This window comes from Alosa pseudoharengus, unplaced genomic scaffold, assembly GCF_046254945.1.
Source record: "Alosa pseudoharengus isolate Yale_2024_CS ecotype anadromous, Long Island Sound unplaced genomic scaffold, YU_APseudo_1.1 YU_APseudo_1.1_scf_15, whole genome shotgun sequence".
Lineage (NCBI taxonomy): Eukaryota > Metazoa > Chordata > Actinopteri > Clupeiformes > Clupeidae > Alosa > Alosa pseudoharengus.
The window spans coordinates 2,914,079-2,934,768 of record NW_027468620.1 but is presented as its reverse complement, the minus strand read 5'-3'; the positions used below and the strand labels follow the sequence as shown (position 1 = coordinate 2,934,768).

Here is a 20,690-nt window from a genome sequence, read left to right as displayed (position 1 = left end):
GCAGACAGAAGAAAATGATTGTAAAAAAAGTTGTTGTGAAAGTGTTTTTACCAAGGGTCATTTCCTTGAAAATAGCCCAGTTACAGAAACATTAAGAAGGAACATGGATAACTCTGAAATACTGGCTGGCTCAAAAGGCACATGTTAATCGGTTACTGTTGTATTGCTTTTTTATTTTCCAGTGTTTGTACACAAATACATCATTATTACTTTGGCACCAAAAGTGTACATATTTCAAGTAGAAAGAAATAAGCCAGTATATTTCACAAGCCATACCTAGACAGATCCTTCAAATAGATTAATGGAGACCTGGAAAGGATGAAATTGAATATTTGAGTTTCGCAGGCCTAGCTTTATATGTCAAGTAGCAATAGGCCTTCATTTGAGAAGGATAAAGGCCAGTCCAAAAAGGCAAAGATAGACAAGAGACAAGGAGATTGAGAGGCTAACCCAAAGACATAAGATACTCTAAATCCTTGTAAAAGTATTGCAAATGGCCTCACCTACACTGATGGATAATCAGCAAAATTAAGTCTAAATTAAGTCTATATTTACAGCTGAATTACACATTAATAACAGTAAGTGATTAGAAGTTATTACAGTTGAGTGGCTAACTACTATATTGTGGAAGAAATTGCTTAACATAGGCCACACAGATGTGTTTTGAGATGAATGCTATATGAAATATATCATATATTCTTTTTTTCAGCCTGTGTACAATTCATTTTTACCGCCCACTGTAGGTCTTTTCCTTTAGCAAATTGACTATTATGCCCCAGAAGGCTGTCAGCCTACAGCAGGGGTGGGCAACTAATTTCCCCAAGGGGCCACATGACAAACTGGGACTGTTGAGGAGGGCCGGACTCAAAATACCGAACTCAAGTCTGAACTCAATTCTGTTCAATTCTATTCTGTTCTTGTATAACATTAAGTAAATCATATGGTTTTGTTTACTAGTCGTAAAAACAGATGAAAATGTGAGGGACACAAAGGAAAAACAGCAATAGGCTTATTTAATCTATGTCCATCCTCATTCCTCAAAATGATTTTTTGACATTGACCTTTTTTTCAGTTTTCAAAGACTGATATAAAAAAAGTACTACAATATCTATATAATTAGGCTAGGTCATGAAAATGTGAAGGAGTCAGTACAACCGATAGGCCGTGCCACCATTTCATCAACACTCAGCAATATTTCATCATTAAATCATTACCATCATTAAATTAACTCTATGCAGAATTAGACTACGAAAATGTGGAGCAGACAAGAGTAGGCTGTCATTAGTTAATCAACATGCACAAAGAAAACTATTTTAAAAATGTAGGCTATGTTTTTGCTTTAACTTTATGCACATAACTGTGATTGGTGAACTCGCTCTGTGTGTTGAGCCGGCTGCTTCAAGCAACCTGTGGGTAGTAGCATCATACTAGTTCGCTAACATAAGCTTTGCAAATAAACTCAGACATATTTTGGTTACAATTACGGGGTTATCCGATTGTAAACTGTCTATCTGCCAGTAACATTTTGAAATGAACACTTCGTATCGCCAACGAGCAGCAGTAGGAGTTCGTTCTAACAACCTTTGCGGTGGTGAGCGACGCAGACATAAGAGACACAAAACTTTGAAAGGTTTACGCCGACAGAAAGGCAACTGCATTGTGTCGACGCAGAAGCATTTTTCTATTCACCAGCACATCAGTGAGGGTGTTTACGTCGCCGCATCCACGCACAAATGTATGGGCGTACAAATAGCAGTCGCTTTCAAAATAAAAACAACGATATTGATTTGCATGCATTATCTCTATGCTAGGCTCTTGACTATTGTTCTTTCACGGACCTTACGCGGGCCGGTCAGGGAAAGCCCACGGGCCGGATGTGGCCCGCGGGCCGTATGTTGCCCATGTATGGCCTACAGCATACAGCATTCGGCATACAGTATATTGCCGGTGGAACGTCAGCTGGGTTGTAAAAGCATATTTTGTTATATTCTGCTCCTTTTGATGTTCATTCAGACACTGAACAACTTGTTTATGCCCAACAGCCAACTCTTTATTCATCATTGACACGCGCATAAATCCTTCAACATCTTAACATGCTCATTCACTAGGTGCAACACCCAACCGGATCTGTGTAAACAGGTAGGCTACAGTAAAGGTGTTTTTATATAGAGATCGCTATTCAGAAAGGCTGTTCACAGGAGGAAGAGATATCTTTATGCTTGTCTAAAAGAGTTGATCGATTAAAACAATAGCCACTACAACACAGTTGGCCCTCCACCGGAAATATATGTGCTGGCCGAGAGCCTTCAGTGGCATATAGTCTATTGTCTTTGGTACACAGTGTTTGAATGTTTGTTAACATCGTGCATACAATATAGGGCTGACCCCTCAATGTAAGTGAAGTACTATTTCTCTCTGAGCTTCTGTGCCTCATTTGTAGATCCTCTCAGCTTTTTTCTTTCGTTCATATGGTGTTCGAAGGATGCTAGGTGTCTCCTCCATGACCCTAACCAGCAAGTCATCAATGTAGTCTTCAAGCTCACGAATATGTGCATTCTTCTTTTTCACAACTTCTTTCTGCTTCAGCAGTTCCTGCACAACTTCATCAAATGACAGGTTGCTATAAGATGCAGCTGAGGCTGGGCATTGACCCGATTCCTGTGGAAAGAAGTACAATCCTTTCACAAACAATAACAAAGAGACATCTTAGGGTTCCCAAAGGTCCTTTGTGGATTTGAGAAAAATTACCAAAGGCCTTTGAAAGTTTGAAAGTTAAAAATATACATAAATAGTTATGGGACATTGAAAGTGCCAGGACTTATATATTTTGTGGTGGAAAAGGCAGAGACCACAAAGTTTACCATCATTGTTTCAGAAATTCAGAAAAGTTGAGAAGCAACATACACAAGTTGGAATTACTATGCCCACACTGCACATTCAAACGGTGCATAATGCAAGACAGACAAATAAGATCCAACCCAATTGGTCCAGAGCCTAAATCTTGAAAGTCTTATGTTGTGTTGTGACAATGCTCAAACTGAACAATAGTTCTTGGCTGAGATCGTCAGGTCTGACTGAATTGGGACTAGGGGCCCAATTTGGATGATCAGAAACGCAGCGCATAGCGTATTATCACAACGCAAAGTTTATTCCTATCTTACACTCAAATTTTCGCCATGCCCCTCTCTTTTATTACACAATGCGCCCAAAGGTGTTTCAATTAACGACATAAGGTGTGGTCTGGCATGTGATCTAGAAATCACTATCTTACACCATCTAAAAGGCATTACGCCACTGACCAAGAAAAACCTGGTCTATAGCGAAAGGCGCATATGAAGCATAGTTGAAGATGCACTGTCACGAGATGTAAGCAGCAACTCCTCTGCAGGCTAAATGTCCTTAGGTTTTTTATTCAGTGAGTCGAACATTGGGGTAAGTGTTGCTTTTTTCAGGCTATGTTTTTGATGGCAACCCATTGTCAGTCAATAGTGAAAGTAATTAACTGTGTACAACTGTTTTGTCATTGACTATGACACCACGGTGAAGGTTGTTCACTTTGCCTATGAGTTCAAATAATAGACGAGTGCAGATGCGTGTAGCCTATACTCTTCTAGTCACAAACAGGTTTTAGTTAAGCATGGTTTAGAGGAATATCTGTTCCATACGGTCTCGCGTGAAAGTAGATTACTTCGAATGCGCCGGTGACCATCAAAATACTGATGCGCTGTTTTAAGTTGCGCTGCTTGCTGTTAAAGGAAATGGTAGATGTCACTCTCATTAGTTTAAAGGATGTTATGCCCAAAACACACCCATGACTGATTAATAAGAATAAGAACCGCCTTTTTGCGCTAGGCCCGATGTTTCATAACAAAACTACCCCCAATGTGGACTGGACAAACCCCTAAGTGTATTTAAGCTATTCACCAGTGACCATGCATTAAGATCGCCAAGATAGGTCCCTAAATTGTCTGCCAGTGTGCAACATCCCTTGAGAACATTTCAGTTGTTATTGTTGATATATGTATATAATATTTATTTTCCTCACTGAGATATCAGTCTGGAAATGCACTCAGACACAAGGATGGAGAACTAATCAGCAACCAGAGGTAATGACTTTTGAAGTTTCAAAAGGCAGTGGTAGAGAAAAGGAGAATGCACATTGATCCTAAATAAACTACTGTATTTTCTCAAAAGTATGGCATGATACACTAGTGAAAGAAGTCAAGTCAAGTCAAGTCGGCTTTCATTGTCAATTTCTTTACATGCACTGGTCATACAAAGAATTGAAATTTCGTTTCTTACTTTCCCATGCAGACATAGACATACTTTAAATACAGACATAGACATAGACAATAAACATTAAATTAAAGTGCGAGACTGAAACATAGAACATATATCAAAAATAGAAATATAGGACATGTATCAAAAAAAATAGAGGTAGTTGTGTTGTATATTTACATAGTCTTAACAGTTACATGAAGTTTAAACTTGTGCTTGTGTGACCTGTATATTTACATTGATATGCAGTAATTTCAAGTATATTCAGGCTTGATGTGAAGCAGCAACACGTTAGGCTGCGCAGTCACAGTGCAGTTCCACAGGGCGGTGTTGGGGGGGGGGGGGGGGGGGGTTAGGGTAGACAGGATCCTAGGTTCCTAGGTTCCTGGCTGGCTGGTGGGTGGGGGGGGCTGTCAGTGATGGGAGAGTGGGTAGAGTGTTCAGCATCCTGATTGCTTGGTGGATGAAGCTACTTGCAAGTCTGGTGGTGCGGGGCAGGAGGCTGAACAGTTCGTGTGCAGGGTGGGTTGTGTCCTTGACAATCATTAGTGCTTTGCGGGTGAGGCGGGTGGTGTAAATGTCCTGCAGGGAGGGGAGTGGTGCTCCAATGATCCTCTTAGCTGTGTTAACAATGCGCTGGAGGGTCTTCCTGTTCTGATCTGTGCAGCTTCCGCCCCACACTGTGATGCAGCTGGACACGATGCTCTCGATGGTCCCTCTGTAGAATGTAGTCATGACGGGAGGCGTGGCACTTGCCTTCTTCAATTTGCAGAAGAAGTAGAGGCGCTGCTGGGCTTTCTTCGCCAGTGATGCTGTGTTGGTGGTCCAGGAGAGGTCGTCGCTGATGTGCACCCCCAGAAATTTTGTGATGCTCACTCTCTCCACAGCATCTCCGTCGATGGACAGTGGTGGCAGTTGTTTGTGGCCTCTCTGAAAGTTGACAACAATCTCCTTGGTCTTGCTGACATTCAGCAGGAGGTTGTTGTCTTTGCACCATTTAGCCAGCAGGTCTACTTCTTCTCTGTAGTGAGCCTCATCGCCCTTAGTGATGAGGCCCACCAGTGTTGTGTCGTCCGCAAACTTCACCAGATGGTTGGAGCTGTGAGTGGTTGTACAGTCATGTGTTAGCAGTGTGAAGAGCAGGGGGCTGAGCACAAACCCTTGAGGGGCCCCCGTGCTCAGGGTCAGAGTGCTTGAGGTGTTGTTCCCGACACGTACTGCTTGTGGTCTCTGCAACAGGAAGTCCAGCAGCCAGTTGCAGAGGGAGGTACTGAATCCTAGCTTGTCCAGTTTGCTGATGAGTTGTTGTGGTATTATGGTATTGAATGCTGAACTGAAGTCTATGAACAGCATTCTCACATATGAGTCTTTATTGTCCAAGTGGGTGAGGGCTGGATGGAGGGCAGAGCAGATTGCATCCTCCGTGGAGCGTTTGGCTCGGTATGCAAACTGGAAGGGGTCCAGGGTGAGGGGTAGGGTGGCTTTGATGTGTGACATGACTAGCCGTTCGAAGCACTTCATGATTATGGGCGTGAGTGCTACAGGACGGTAGTCATTGAAGCATGATGGTGATGATTTCTTTGGCACGGGTATGATGGTGGCAGTTTTGAAAAGTGATGGGATGACTGCTTGCTCCAGAGAGGTGTTGAAAATGTCTGTAAAAACATCCTTTAGCTCTTCTGCACAGTCCTTCAACACTCGGCCTGGTATGTTGTCTGGGCCTGCTGCTTTGCGTGGGTTAATGGTGGCTAGTGTCCTCTTCACGCTGGCAGAGGACAGGTACAGGGGTTGGTCGTGGGGGGGAGGTGGGGTTTTCTGTGGGTGAGTGTCATTTTGTGCTTCAAAACGGGCGAAAAAACTGTTCAGGTCATTTAGCAGAGAGGTGTTGTTCTCACAGCTCCTTGGCGCAGGCTTGTATTCAGTGATGGCCTGTATGCCCTGCCATAGGCTCTGTGCATCTCTGCTTTCTTTGAAGTGTGTTGTTATTTTGTCTGTGTAATCCTTTTTTGCCTTCCTGATGCCCTGGGACAGGTTAGCCCTCGCTGTTCTTAGGCCAGCTACATCTCCAGCTCTGAAGGCTTTGTCTCTGGCCCTCAGCAGTCTGTGGACGTCTCCTGTCAGCCATGGCTTCTGGTTGGCCCGAGTGGTGATGTGTTTTATTTCTGTAACATCATCGATGCATTTGGTGATGTAGGAGGTCACAGTGTCTGTGTATTCCTCAATGTCAATGTGGTTGTTGTGGGTGGCAGCTGTTTTGAAGATATCCCAGTCTGTTGTTTCAAAGCAGTCCTGAAGTTGTGAGACGGCCCACTCCGGCCACACTCTCACCTCCTTCAGAACTGGTTTGGTGACTTTTGCTCTTTGTCTGTATCGGGGCAGCAGCAGGATGCTAATGTGGTCTGATTGCCCGATGTGGGGGAGGGGTTTGGCTTTGTAGGCTTCTTTCTGTGGGGTGTAAACAAGGTCCAGGGTGTTTTGTCCTCTTGTTGGGAAGTTTACATGTTGGTGAAATTTTGGTAGTACAGTTTTGAGATTGGCGTGACTGAAGTCTCCAGCGATGATTGTGAAGGCATCCGGGTGTTCACTTTGTTGTTCACTGACGGCCCGATACAGCTCATTCAGTGCCATGCTCCTGTCACTGTTATTGTTGCTGGGGGGGATGTACACCGCGACCAGCAGAATCGCGGTGAATTCCCTGGGGAGGTAGAAGGGTCGGCACTTAATGATCATAAACTCCGCCAGTGGAGAGCAGTGTCTGTGTACTACCGTAGCGTCTCGGCACCAAGCATCATGTGTGTAAACACAAACTCCTCCACCACGTTTTTTGTCTGCTAGGGCTCGGTCAGCTCGATAGCACGTTAGCTGCTCCAGGTGTATAGCAGAGTCGGGGATGTTATTTTTGAGCCATGATTCAGTGAGAACAGTCACGCAGCAGTTACTCACTGTCTTGTTTGCTGATCTTAGCAACCGAATGTCGTCCATCTTATTGTCCAGTGATCTTACGTTCGCCAGGAATATGGATGGTATTGCTGGGCGAGTTGGGTTGGCTGCTAGCCTTGTTCCGACGCCAGCTCGCTTGCCTCCTATTCCTTGTCCTGGCACACCGCTTGCGGTGACGCCGGCCAGGTGAAGCAGACGGGTCCGATGTTGTGGTAGATAGAATATAGGTATATAGAATGGAGATAGAATATAGGTATATAGAATGGAGGGGGACATGGGTTTTATGTTTTAAGCATATTAAGTGTTTTTGTGCTTAAGTTGGACTATTGATTCGTCAGAATAATGGGGTGTGGGAACAATGATCAGCCCCCATTGAGATGACTGCCTCATCTAGGCCCACAAAACACCTGGCTCTTCCCCAAACACATCAGTGTGTGTGATGGCACAGTTTGAGAACCACTGCCTCCAGTCGCTGAAGGCTAATGCCCCCAGCTGAAAATATTGTTAGATACATCTCATTTTGAGTGATATGGCCATTAGGGCTGTAACGATACACCAACCTTACGATTCGGTTTGTATCACGATTTTTGACCCACGGTTCGATACAAATCTCGATTTTTTTTTTTTTTCCTTTTTTGGGGGGGGGCTAGACATTTTATTAGATAACATTTTAATAGCCTCCCTTAGATTAGAACACCAGATAATATATCTATTATTTTATAATAATATATCTATTATTTTATATCCTGATATAAAAATATTTTTCTGAATGACTGATATTTATGACAGCACACTTTATGCAGATTAGCCTATAGCCTAGGCCTACTATTTTTTATTACAACTCTACCTCTTTAATTCAGCTGTCTGGTTGAAGCCTGGAAATATTGTAAACAAAGTAGCATAGTTGGCTAGCTTAGCCTATCATAGTCTACTGATTGGACATTTCAGTTTCCCCATGTGTATTTAAGTTTCAAGGTAATACTTGTTCTCCTTGGGACAGGCCCTTTTGGGAAACGTTGTTATTGAGATGATCAGTCAACTTCAATGCATGAGTTTTAAACAAATATGTGCAGCATGCTAATGATGCTAAGCGGATTTAATAGTAATTTAGCTAGTCTCCTATGCATCCTTGCTTTCACGATTGTGAATGTTGTATTTAAGTCGCGCGTGTTCATTGATCAGGAGAGGGAGGGAGCGCGAGAGAGAGCGGGGCAAGGAGAGGGGGTTTACTTCTATACTGTTTGGTAAAGTTGCACACATAGTCTACAATGAAAGCAAGGAGAGGTATGAAATTATTATTTATTTATTTATTTGTTTTTGGACGTAGGCTACCGATAAGTAAAGCGGGAGTTGGGGGTTGCTTTTGCGGCCGCGTAAGCTGCAAAGCACTGCGTGAAACACTAGAAAGGGTGTGTCGCGATTCTGCCTTTTCACACCGCGACACAGTATCGTGGATATGAATGTCGCGATTTCGGTTTCGAATCGTATATCGTTACAGCCCTAATGGCCATGTCCACTTTAGATTAGATTAGATTTAACTTTATTGACAACAAAATGCAGTTAGCATCTAACCAGATGTGCAAAAGAGCAGAAAAGTGCAATGTGAACCGTATAGACAGGTAGTGCCCCGACAAACACAGGACTTCCCCGGACCTTATGCCGACATTCATGACGTCCCCGATTGGTCCCGAATGTCATGTTGTCTAGCAGACGTTCCGGTGACCTTATTGACGTCCAAAGCAAGTTATCGTTTGGTTATTGCGTGACGTCCGGTGCAGGACTTTCTGACATGACATTTGCATTTGGTCATTTCAAATACCTCCTAAGGACCCGACAATAACGTTATACCGGGGACATGGGGGGGACGTTTGTTTATTCACACATGGCAGCGGAGTTGAGAGCGCTCTGGCTACCGCCTGCAGGACGGAGACATCACATCCATGCACGACTTCACGTTACACGTCTGGGGATGACTAAAGTATCTATCTAGTCTCTAGCAGTAGCTGCATTAGCCTACCGTAGTCTAAGGCAACATAGCATACAGTTTATGAAGTTGTGCGTCTATGAGCAAAGTAGAAGAATGTCTACTTTGCTCATATAGACGCACAACTTCATAAACTGGGAAAAGGTTTGTTAACGTTAAACTCAAAATGTATGTGCTACATAATTCAGCATGTCTGCATATGCAGACATGTTAATGTATAACGTTACAAACTAGGGAAGGGATTTTATCAAATTCATGTTAGCTGATGTGATGCTTGGTGTAACGTTAGCAAAGTCGCTGTTCTTGGCGTCTAGCTTAGCCTACAATGCGCATTTATTCAGATAACTCATTAGCCTACGTGATGCATGTAACATGCTCTAAATAGGCAGTGGTTTATTTAACGTAGTTACGTAGCCTACTTATTATCTGTTTTATTTTCAGAAACACACACACGGCCGAATTGGGACTGAACCGACTTTTGGAGCTGTGAATACGATGCAATAAAACTAGAGAAATTTTAAAAACATATATAAAAAAACACGTATATAAAAAACATGTATAAAAAACACGTATATAAAAACACGTATTTGTTTAGGGTTGTCTAGCAACAGAAGTGACTTAATTTGTAAAGCAAAACGATCTAGCTCTAGGCCTACATTGCAGAAGGATTAAGGATAGGCTACCGCTTCTTCATGACTTGTTTAAATGTCATTGTAATTTATTTGACGCATGCTCGCGTTTAAAGTGTCACGCATAGCTGTCCCCGATGTTACAGCAGCTCCTTGTGGAAACAGCAAAGAGTGCACATATCCGATGAGATTTCTGACAAGGAGCAGAAGCTCTCTGCCTCACCAGAGCCTTACTGTTTATTAATAAAACAATGATATAGAATACATTAGACAATGAGATAGAAACATCTGGAATCTATTTATTTCACCTTAAAGTTGGCTACAAAGAGCATTCATATAGAGAAAACAATACATTTTTCTTTATCTGCAATGTTCATAGGCTTACATTTATAGGCTGTCCCTGTTTGATCACAGATCCAAGAAAACGAGTGGATAGGCTATAACGTCAATGCATTCTAGTTATGTTTCATGTAGCCTACTTTATTTCATGTTGAGTTTTGCTTCCCAGCATGCATTGCGATTCATTTAGTATTTTTGGCTATTATTCGTTTTTAATATTTTGAAACAATATGGTTTGAACAATTTATCTTAGGCTAGCCTAGGCCTACTCTGATGATGTTTTGAACAATATGCTACGGGATATGTCCATTAAAACGTCGTATTAGTTTATTAAGAAAATGACACCGTAGATGTGAAAGCAGCACATCCTAGCCCGGTATAAAAGTCCATGTCTACTCATCATTAGTGTAATGCATTCAGAGGGCGTGATTTCATACATGCGTGAAAATATGAGGTGAGTGATGATTGTGTAGTTGTAGAACAAGTCAATAATGTGTGTTCATGTTCCGTCTACCTCTCTCCTAGCAACGCTGAGACTTACAGGATGTAGTACCATACCAAATCACCATTCATGTTTTGTTTTTTTACCACCGCGGAAATATAAACATCGCGCGCATAACGTCACGGTGACCATTACAGGACGTCCTCTCAAAGTCTCGTGGATGTCTTTTAGACCTCCCGAACAGAGGTCCACGGGACGTAAAGAGAACCCTACACAATGTCGAGGAGGTGACGTTCGCCAGGGGACCTTTAGGGGACGTCGCCAGGACTTTATTTTGTTTACTGGGGCAGTGTAAACAGTATATGACATATAGTGCAGTGTGGATAGTAGTATACAATTAAGCAAGTGCCATGGTTCATAGTAGGGATATGTGCAGTGAGGCTTGGAATTTCACCATTCTGGGGGCAAGGCCACTTGGCCTTCAGTTGGGCATATTTGGTGGGGGGCACAAAGGCCACATGTCAGGGCACCAAGGCCAAAGTTAACTATACAGTAGTAGGCTATAAAAATGATCAAAGTTGTATTTAGCCTATTCACTGCAGTAGACCTGCATCACTGTATGAAACATTACAAAAACATGAAACATGACATTACATATAACTGTAAATCATCTGATAATCTAATAAAAACAGATATCTAGGCTATATATATAATGTATTGGGGACTGCTTTACACCTTTGTGTTCGGTAAGGTCTGCTGTTTATTCTGATATGTGGTTTGTCATGTGTTAAAAGAAGGGTTCGTGAAGTATTCCACCGAGATGAATGGGTAGGGAGATCATGGACGCAAAACCTTCAGTAGAATGTATGATTAAATTGAATTATATTATTTACTTTTCTCGCGAACTGTTCAACACAGCAATTATCGGCTAAAATCGTTTAAAAGCTGAGAAAAAGCTCTTTCATGTGATACTTGTGATGTCTGTGTGATGAATAGGCTACTTCGCGAGTAGTTCAACTGATAAGAATGGGTGAATTTGGACGCACTTTTTTTTTCTTGCGCTGTCACTTTCTCCACTGCGTAAAAGACTAAATTAATTTGCGCTGTGAATGATAAGATTATTTTGACAGGCCACAGGCTAAATAAAAATCGCTATTAGTAGGACACAAAGCAGAATATTGAAAGAAGGGGGCACCAAGGCCACCGTGGCCTGTAAACCTATGATTTTCAAAGGGGCTTCACGGCCAACGCAAGGGGCTACGACGGCCGTGGCCGCCGTGAAATTCCTACCCTGTGTGCAGTGTACTAACAATAACATTATATGAGCAGAATAAATAAATATGGATATACAGTATGGACAATATAGACAAATGTACAGAATGTACAGGTACTCTATGTGCAGTGTATTAACAGTAACCTTATCAGAGTAGTAAAAAAAGTGTATGTGCAGTATTAACAGTATAGACAGATATGTACCGTTGACTATGAATTATAGTTTCACCAAGGTGCAGAGTTAGTGTTCAGTAGGGTTACAGCCACAGGGAAGAAGTATTCTCTGAATCTGCTGGTCTGGGTGCGGAGAGACCTGTAACACCTCCTGGAGGGGACTGCCTTACGCAAGCATCGCTTGCCCAGGATGACCCCGATAGAGGGGAGTGAGGAACCGGTGATGCGTTGGGCAGTTTTCACCACCCTCGGCAGTGCTTTCCAGTCAGAGGCAGAGCAGTTGGAGACAGGTGGACCTTCTTTAGTCTCCTCAGGAAGAAGAGATGCTGATGAGCCTTCTTGATCAGGGTAGAGGTGTTGAGGGTCCAAGAGAGGTCCACAAAGATATGAACACCCAGAAACTTGAAGCTGGGGACACGCTCCACCTCAGTACCACTGATGAGGATGGGGGTGTGTGTGCCAGCTTTTGACTTCCTGAAGTCCACAATGAGCTCTTCGGTCTTCTTGGTGTTGAGAGCCAGGTTGTTGTCGGTGCACCACGTTGTTAGGTGCAGGACCTCCTCCTTGTAGGCCGTCTCATCATTGTTGCTGATGAGACCAATCACCGTTGTGTTGTCTGCAAACTTGACAATGATGTTAGAGCCATGTACAGGTGTAGGTGAAGAGGGAGTAGAGGAGAGGGCTCAGCACACATTCCTGTGGTACACCGGTGTTTCATGGAGGTGTGGTCATCTAACCTAACAGACTGCGGTCTGTTGGTTAGGAAGTCAGAATCCAGTTACAGAGGAAGGTATTGATGCCCAGTTCACTGAGTTTTGTGATCAGTTTGGAGGAGATGATGGTGTTGAATGCTGAATTGAAGTTGATGAACAGCATTCTCACATAGACGTTGCTATTGTCAAGGTGGGACAGGGTGGAGTGAAGCCCTGAGGATTTGTCCAGGGATGCCATCAGGACCAGCAGCCTTTCATGCATTAGTTCTGCTCAGTGCCGAACACAAGTCGGTGAGGGAGAGTGTGAGGAGCTGATGCTCTGCAGAGACCACAGCCTTGATGGCCACCTTTTTGTTATCCCTGTCAAAGCAGCCATAGAAGTAGCTCAGCATATCAGGCAAGGAGGCGTCGGTGGTGAGGGGGGTTTGTTAGTAGGTTTGTCTGTGATGGCCTGGATGCCTTGCCACCTGTGTCGGGGGTTGGATTTATTCTTAAAGTGATCCTCAATCCTTAGTTTGTGGTTGTGCTTGGCCTCTGTGATGCCCCTCTTCAGGTTAGCCCTGGATGAGCTATTGGCCTGAGCATCACCTGATTTGCTTCTGATTAGGGAAAGTGGTGATCAGTTTGAGGGTGGTGACACACTTGATGTTGGAGTTGATATAGTCCGGAATGGAGGAGGTGTATACTGTAAGTCAATGTCTGTGTTTTCAAAATGCTGCTGAAGTGCCAAATCTGCTCCCTCTGGCCACACTTTGACTGTCCTTACTGTGGGTTTCACACCTTTGATGAGTGCTGAGTACTTGGGCAGTAGAAACAATGAGAGGTGGTCAGATTGTTCTACGTGGGGGAGGGGAATGGCTTTGTACATGTTAGCCATGCTAGTATATACATGGGCCAATGTTTTGACTCCTCTTATGGGGCAGGACTAATGTCGATGAAGATGTTAGGATGGCAGGAACCGATGTCAAAAAGTTCCCGTTGGCTGTACGATATGTATGCTAAACTATGTTTAGCGGAAATACTTAAACAGATTACCACTAATTGGCAAAATCCGGAGAGACGCAGTGCTTCGCAATGTGTCCGCACCGCCACTTCCATTTTCATGCAGATGGTGGAAAATAGCTAGGGTGATATTCAGGGGTCACACGGTAGATAATGCATGGGTGTTTAAGGCATAGGACATAGGCCCTACTTTGTTTGAAAGTGCACTGAAATTGTGCATTTACTTAACAGTATTTTAAAAAATTTCCTCTGCAAATTTCAGGGTTAAGCAATTTTTCTCGGGGGAGAAAGCATGTTTTATTCAATCTTGTTAAGTCACATTTCATAATTAGCCGCTGTGACATAAAGTAAGCATTTATGTACTTCTAGGCGGTGAAAAGTGATAGAAATTTCATTCAGTTGAATAATCATGGAAAGATTTTGAAATCTTGTCAGTGAAACCTGACACCCAGGTTTACACCAAGTTATGTCATGCTCCAGATAAATATAAAGTTATTGCATTGTTATTGTTAAAAAATATAATGTTAGTGTAAATGTTAGTGATTAAGAACCATTACCTCTTATACTAAAATGTAAATTATGAAATGTACTTATATACTATACTTACTTATAAGTATACTTCAATAAATGAAATACTAAATTGTTCACATTTCACACAGAGGACAATAAACAATGTGTTGTGTTGGGACTTGTGCTGAAGATCACCAAAGAGTAGAGATCAGGTAACTGTTCAGTATTCTCCAGCTGTCTCATTAGTTTCTCTAATGAGGGTAATTCTTATGTAGAATATAAGGCTGACCATTTCAAATGTTGACTGAATCCTGCAATTACAGGCTTGAATTTCTTTATAATTTAGTCAAATATATTTGTGATTTAAACATTAATACATTCATTATGAGAGAACATTTTTATGTTATTATGATGATTGATTATTACACACTAAAATTTTGGAGGTTGGTGTTCCTGATTCCTGAAGCATTTGTACTCTGACCTCTGACTCCTCGTCTGCATTGCAATTACTGTGGCAGAACAATAATATGGTCCCTTTTCCTAAGATAATGGAAACTCACTAATAATTTCACACCATCTCAAATTACAGGCAGATCAAAGACAATGAACAACTATTTCTGTGGTTAATTTGGTAAATGGCACACAATCTGACGTTTAAGATGGGAATCTCTGACTGCAACTTCTAATAAAATGCCTACAAAGGGCCAATTAAAAGTTTCTGATGCTTCAAAAACTTAAACTCTAATTTCACTACCTTTAAGGCAACAACAAAAAAAAACCTGTGAAGAGCAATAAAACACAACAAAGAAAGAAATGACAAAAATGATATGGTGCACTGTAATCAAGCTGTGGCTGTGGATTACATGGTTACAACATAAAACATTCAAAACAACACATCGTATTACTTACTTTTTTCTGCTTAATACCTGTCTTTCCCGGCGACGTCCTCTGCTTGGCACTGAGGTCAGTGCCGCTGACAGGTATTATCATATTATCACTGCATGAAGAAACCGTAATTAAACACATAAACAGGGTTGTCTATAATAAAAGCTTAAGGTTTAATAAAAATGGTCTTGTTTAATTTAGGTTTTGGGAACAGGTTTAAATCCCTTTAATGACATAATCTTATTGACACAAATATTTTCACCACTCCTTACTGCTATACTCTGCAGAATATAAGCAGTGTCAGTGGTTCTTCTTCATTTTTACACAAAGTGCTGTTAATTGTACCTTGTACTGCTTTGGATAAAAGTGTCTAAATGACTAAATGTAAAATAATTCTGTCGTTGCCTGCATTGTTATACTATAAATATATTTATAGTGTAAAAACTAAAAAGACATGACTCATCATATCTCCTTCCTGGGAAGATCTGATAACAACTTGGTTTAACTCCTGCCTCTGTACAAACCTTTCATACATAGGTTGCCAGCTGTAAAGACTATCTCAGCTTCTGTATAAAGAATGTCAAACCCACCAAGACTGTACAGTGTATTTTCAACAACCAGCCGCTTTACTTCTGACATGAGGTCAGGAAAACGTCTCTGGTGCTACAAGACCAGAACAGAGAGACTGAGGAGGAGCTTCTATCCTCAAGCAATCCGTATCCTGAACACACACAAGACTACAAACTTTTTTTGTTTTGTTTTCTTATACACTTGCACATGGACTGTACACACACTGCACTTTTTATTCTCTCTTGCTATTGGGGCAGCCGTGGCCTACTGGTTAGCGCTTCGGGCTTGTAACCGGAGGGTTGCCGGTTTGAACCCCGACCAGTAGGCACGGCTGAAGTGCCCTTGAGCAAGGCACCTAACCCCTCATTGCTCCCCAAGCGCCGCTGTTGTTGCAGGCAGCTCACTGTGCCGGGATTAGTGTGTGCTTCACCTCACTGTGTGTTCACTGTGTGCTGAGTGTGTTTCACTAATTCACGGATTGGGATAAATGCAGAGACCAAATTTCCCTCACGGGATCAAAAGAGTATATATACTTATACTTATACTTTATTAAAATATTTCTTGATCTTTCCTTTCTTCACACTTGCACAGAAAAAGCTGAACACCAAACAAAATTTCACTACATGCTTTACGTTGGTATTGCTATGTATGTGACAAATAAATCTCTTTGTATCTTTGTATAAATGCTCGTCTTAAGGAAAAGAAGGCCATTAGATTTCAAAATAGAGAGGAGGTGGAGAATGTGCAGAGAAAGCTGAGGAGGAGGGTCAAGGAGGGAAAACAGATACAGGACTAAGATAAGTTGCAGCCCAACAACAGTGGAATCTGGAGGGGCCTTAAAAACAACTGGTTAAAATGAACTTACACTGGGCCAAAATGCTGTTTTTGTGGATATTAGGACTACTTCCTGGAAAGTTTAACTTTCTAGCAGTTACAGTATATTTTCCTTATCAGATGCTTCTGGTGGCGGATTTTCATATGGGCAATATGGGCAACATCCTGTGGGAGGGTGGCATGAGCGCTCGCAAAAAAGTCGGAATATTTGTTAGCTTTCATTTGCGCCAACCGTTTTTTCTATCGCTCATTTGCACGTCAAGTCAATCATATCACAATGTAGGACGTGGTCTCCCTATATTCTGTGCAGGCTAATGTGCTAGCTGCTGAGAAGGTCTCACACACAGAGGTTGATAAGGGCAAGGAGGAGGGGGTGGGGATAGGTTCACTTCTGGACCTCAGGTTTCCCTACTGGAGTGGGGGAGTGGGGAATAGCACACAACTAACACAATTAGTAGGCTAAAGTCAATCACACCACAATTATCATAGAGGCAGGGCCGCGTTTGGGCATTGGGCAAAGGGGGCTGCTGCCCTGGGCCCCGGCCACTATGGGGGCCCCGGCGCTGGACATTTAAAAAAGAAAACAAATGTCTTATCGTCACCTGTCTTTCCCCTTATCAATGCATGATATCACAGACAACAATGGCTTTGCATGAGACAATTAGGAAATATGAAAGCGGAGCTCGAAAAAAGAGAGCGGCAGGCAGACGTTCTCAGTAAGGCGCGCCAAAACCACTGCCGTACCCAAGTACGCACTGTGCGTATCATCAGGCTACTCGAGAGAGAATTGCCCGTGTGTGTGTATTCACACCAAATAGGCCTAGGCTACCATAACTTCCCAACTCTGCACAGTATTCCATTAACTGCATGACAGTAGGCCAGTGGTCCTCAACCACCGGGCCGCAGGACATTCCTAACCGGGCCGTAGACTACGACATGAGTTTAAAAAAAATGCATGCAAACTAAACTAAATTTAATTCGCAATAATGTCACGTTTTTACATTGCATAGGCCTATATGCAGTTGTTTGATTGCACGCATGTTTGCATTTTGCAAGGTCTATTTTCTTACGTCTGTCTGTCCCGCCTTCAACACTTTTACATATTGCCTTCAGCGCTGCGCAGCCTCAGGTCAGCTCACTTCACTTGATCAGTTCTTGGCGAACAAAAACAGCAACAAAAAACAAGCATCTTTAGCAGGTCACTGGCCAGAGTGTTTGAGTTGCGAGAGCCGCTTAAGATATTTCGTACAGAAAAAAAGTCACCATTAGCTGCGCATTTTAGTGATGAGGACCTGTGTGACATATTCGGGTTGCTTAATGACCTCAACCTGTCACTCCAGGAGAGAATGACGACTGTCTTTAAACTGGCAGATAAAGTCGCTGCATTCAAGCTTGATTTGTGGGGACGACGAGTGGACCAGATAAGTTCCAAACAGTATTGGGGGTTTTGGGAGAGACTGAGGCAGGGCCCTTTCTCTCGCAGCTGGTGCGCGATCACCTTGTTGCGCTTTCAAATGAGTTTGAGCGTTACTTCCCATCCTCCAAAGATCCACGGAAAAACCAATGAGTGGGTCAGCAAACCATTTGTCAATATCCCAGTCCTAACTTGTCAGCGCAGGAGGAAGAGCAGTTGATCGAAATTGCAAATGACGGTGGTGTTAAGAGTGTGTATAAGGAAACCTCTCTGGTGGGTTTTTGGATCAAAACCAAAGCAGAATATCCCGAATTCTCCTTTAACCTGGCCCTGCATAGAGGGGGGTGTAGGATGTAGATATTCACTAATATGTCCTATTTTTAAACATATACATATGTTTTAAATATTGATTTTAAATGTTTTCAAATCTACGGTGGCGCATTGTATTCACATCACAAAAAAAAATCAGATTATCTCATAATTACGAGATAATTATCTTATAATTAGAGTGCATGAAAATGCACTCTACTGTTCTTCCTAGGCTTCTTATTACAGTGCATGAAAATGCACTGTACTGTTCTTCCTAGGCTTCTTCTGATTCTTATTACAGTGCATGAAAATGCACTGTACTGTTCTTCCTAGGCTTCTTCTTATTACAGTGCATGAAAATGCACTGTACTGTTCTTCCTAGGCTTCTTCTTATTAGAATGCATGCAAATGCACTCTACTGTTCTTCCTAGGCTTCTTCTTCTTATTATTATTATTACAGTGCATGAAAATGCACTGTACTGTTCTTCCTAGGCTTCTTATTACAGTGCATGAAAATGCACTGTACTGTTCTTCCTAGGCTTCTTCTTATTACAGTGCATGAAAATGCACTGTACTGTTCTTCCTAGATTCTTCTTCTTATTATTACAGTGCATGAAAATGCACTGTACTGTTATTCCAAGGCATTTTATTACAGTGCATGAAAATGCACTGTACTGTTCTTCCTAGGCTTCTTCTTCTTCTTCTTCTTCTTATTCTTATTACAGTGCATGAAAATGCACTGTACTGTTCTTCCTAGGCTTCTTCTTATTATAGTGCATGAAAATGCACTATACTGTTCTTCCAAGGCTTCTTATTCTTCTTCTTCTAACGCATTTAATGCAGCTTCAACCGTTTAACGTAGAAACTTCATTCAAACTTTGTTACGTAGGTCTTACTTAGGACAAGAGTGCTATGTATTTTTCATCTTTGTAACTTTTATACTTTTTAAACTATTAATTAAAAACTAATCAAAATTTCCCCATTGACTTAACATTATGATTATGACATCACAATACGGCCGTTAAGCAATTAGAATCCTATGGCAGGTGTTCGGGCCAGCTGCATCAACTGCCAGTCTCAGGCTTTAAGCATACAAACTGGCCCTATTAAGACTACACATCCTGTTCAACTGCTTCCTCTGCCAAAAACTGTTTCAAAATAAAAGACCTCACTACAATATTTCACTGTTAAACAATTTAACCCTTTAAACTACTGAACTTTTTAACTGTTCAGCCATTGTAACTGTTACTTGCCATCAACTATGACTCCTACCCACTGTAGCTAGTTAGCTAAGTTAGCTAAGTAACTTGGTTAGCATAGTTAGCATGCTAACATGTTAGCATGCTAGTTAGCATTTTTAGCAAAACTGCTAAAAATGATTAGCTAAGTTACATGGTTAGCATAGTTAGCATGCTAGCATGCTAACATGTTAGCATGCTAGTTAGCATTTTTAGCAAAACTGCTAAAAATGATTAGCTAAGTTAGCTAAGTCACATGGTTAGCATAGTTAGCATGCTAGCATGTTAGCATGCTAGTTAGCATTTTTGGCAAAACTGCTAAAAATGATTAGCTAAGTTAGCTAAGTCACATGGTTAGCATAGTTAGCATGCTAACATGTTAGCATGCTAGTTAGCATTTTTTATAAAACTGCTAAAAATGATTAGCTAAGTTAGCTAAGTCACATGGTTAGCATAGTTAGCATGCTAACATGTTAGCATGCTAGTTAGCATTTTTTGAAAAACTGCTAAAAATGATTAGCGAAGTTAGCTAAGTCACATGGTTAATATAATTAACATGTTAGCATGCTAATTAGCATAGTTATCATAACTAATAAAAATTATTAGCTAGGTTAGCTAAGTCATATGGTTAGCATAGTTAACATTTTAACATTGTTAGCATGCTAGTTAGCATAGTAACTTGGTTAACATTATTATCTTTATTAACATAGTTAGCATAACTACTAGCAAACATTGGAGCCATTCTAACTGTTAGTTATCGTCAACTATCTGCCTAAATAATTTAACCATTTCAATTATTAACCTATTTAACTGTTCAGTCATTCCAACTATATTAAACCTTATCTACCAAGCAAATAATTTAACCATATGAACTCATCATATTTTTGCATTTTCATGCACTGTATTTCCTTCAGGAAATGCTTTTCTAGTTCTTCTTATTCTTCTGATTATTCTTCTTCTTCTAACGCAGTTAATGCAGCTTCAACCGTTTAACGTAGAAACTTCATTCAAACATTGCCGCGTAGGTCTTAATTAGGACATGTGGGCTTTGTATTTTTCATCTTTGTAACTTTTATACTTTTTAAACTATTAATTAAAAACTATCAAAATTTCCCCATTGACTTAACATTAGATTATGACATCACAATACGGCCGTT

General features: G+C 41.6%; 1 protein-coding gene across 2 annotated transcripts in view; it reads right to left on the bottom strand.

Moving 5' to 3' along the window:
• Window positions 1–1,902: 1,902 nt before the first annotated feature.
• The window catches only part of rab11fip2 (RAB11 family interacting protein 2 (class I)), a 114,806-nt gene continuing 96,018 nt past the window's right edge, over window positions 1,903–20,690 (bottom strand). For both annotated transcript variants that reach the window (XM_076285267.1, XM_076285266.1), the window contains 2 exons: window positions 15,193–15,280; window positions 1,903–2,658 (listed from right to left, as the gene is read on the bottom strand). In XM_076285267.1, coding sequence (XP_076141382.1) covers window positions 2,431–2,658; window positions 15,193–15,280 — 316 coding nt within the window. In that variant the 3' untranslated portion in view covers window positions 1,903–2,430. The remainder of the gene's footprint in view (window positions 2,659–15,192; window positions 15,281–20,690) is intronic.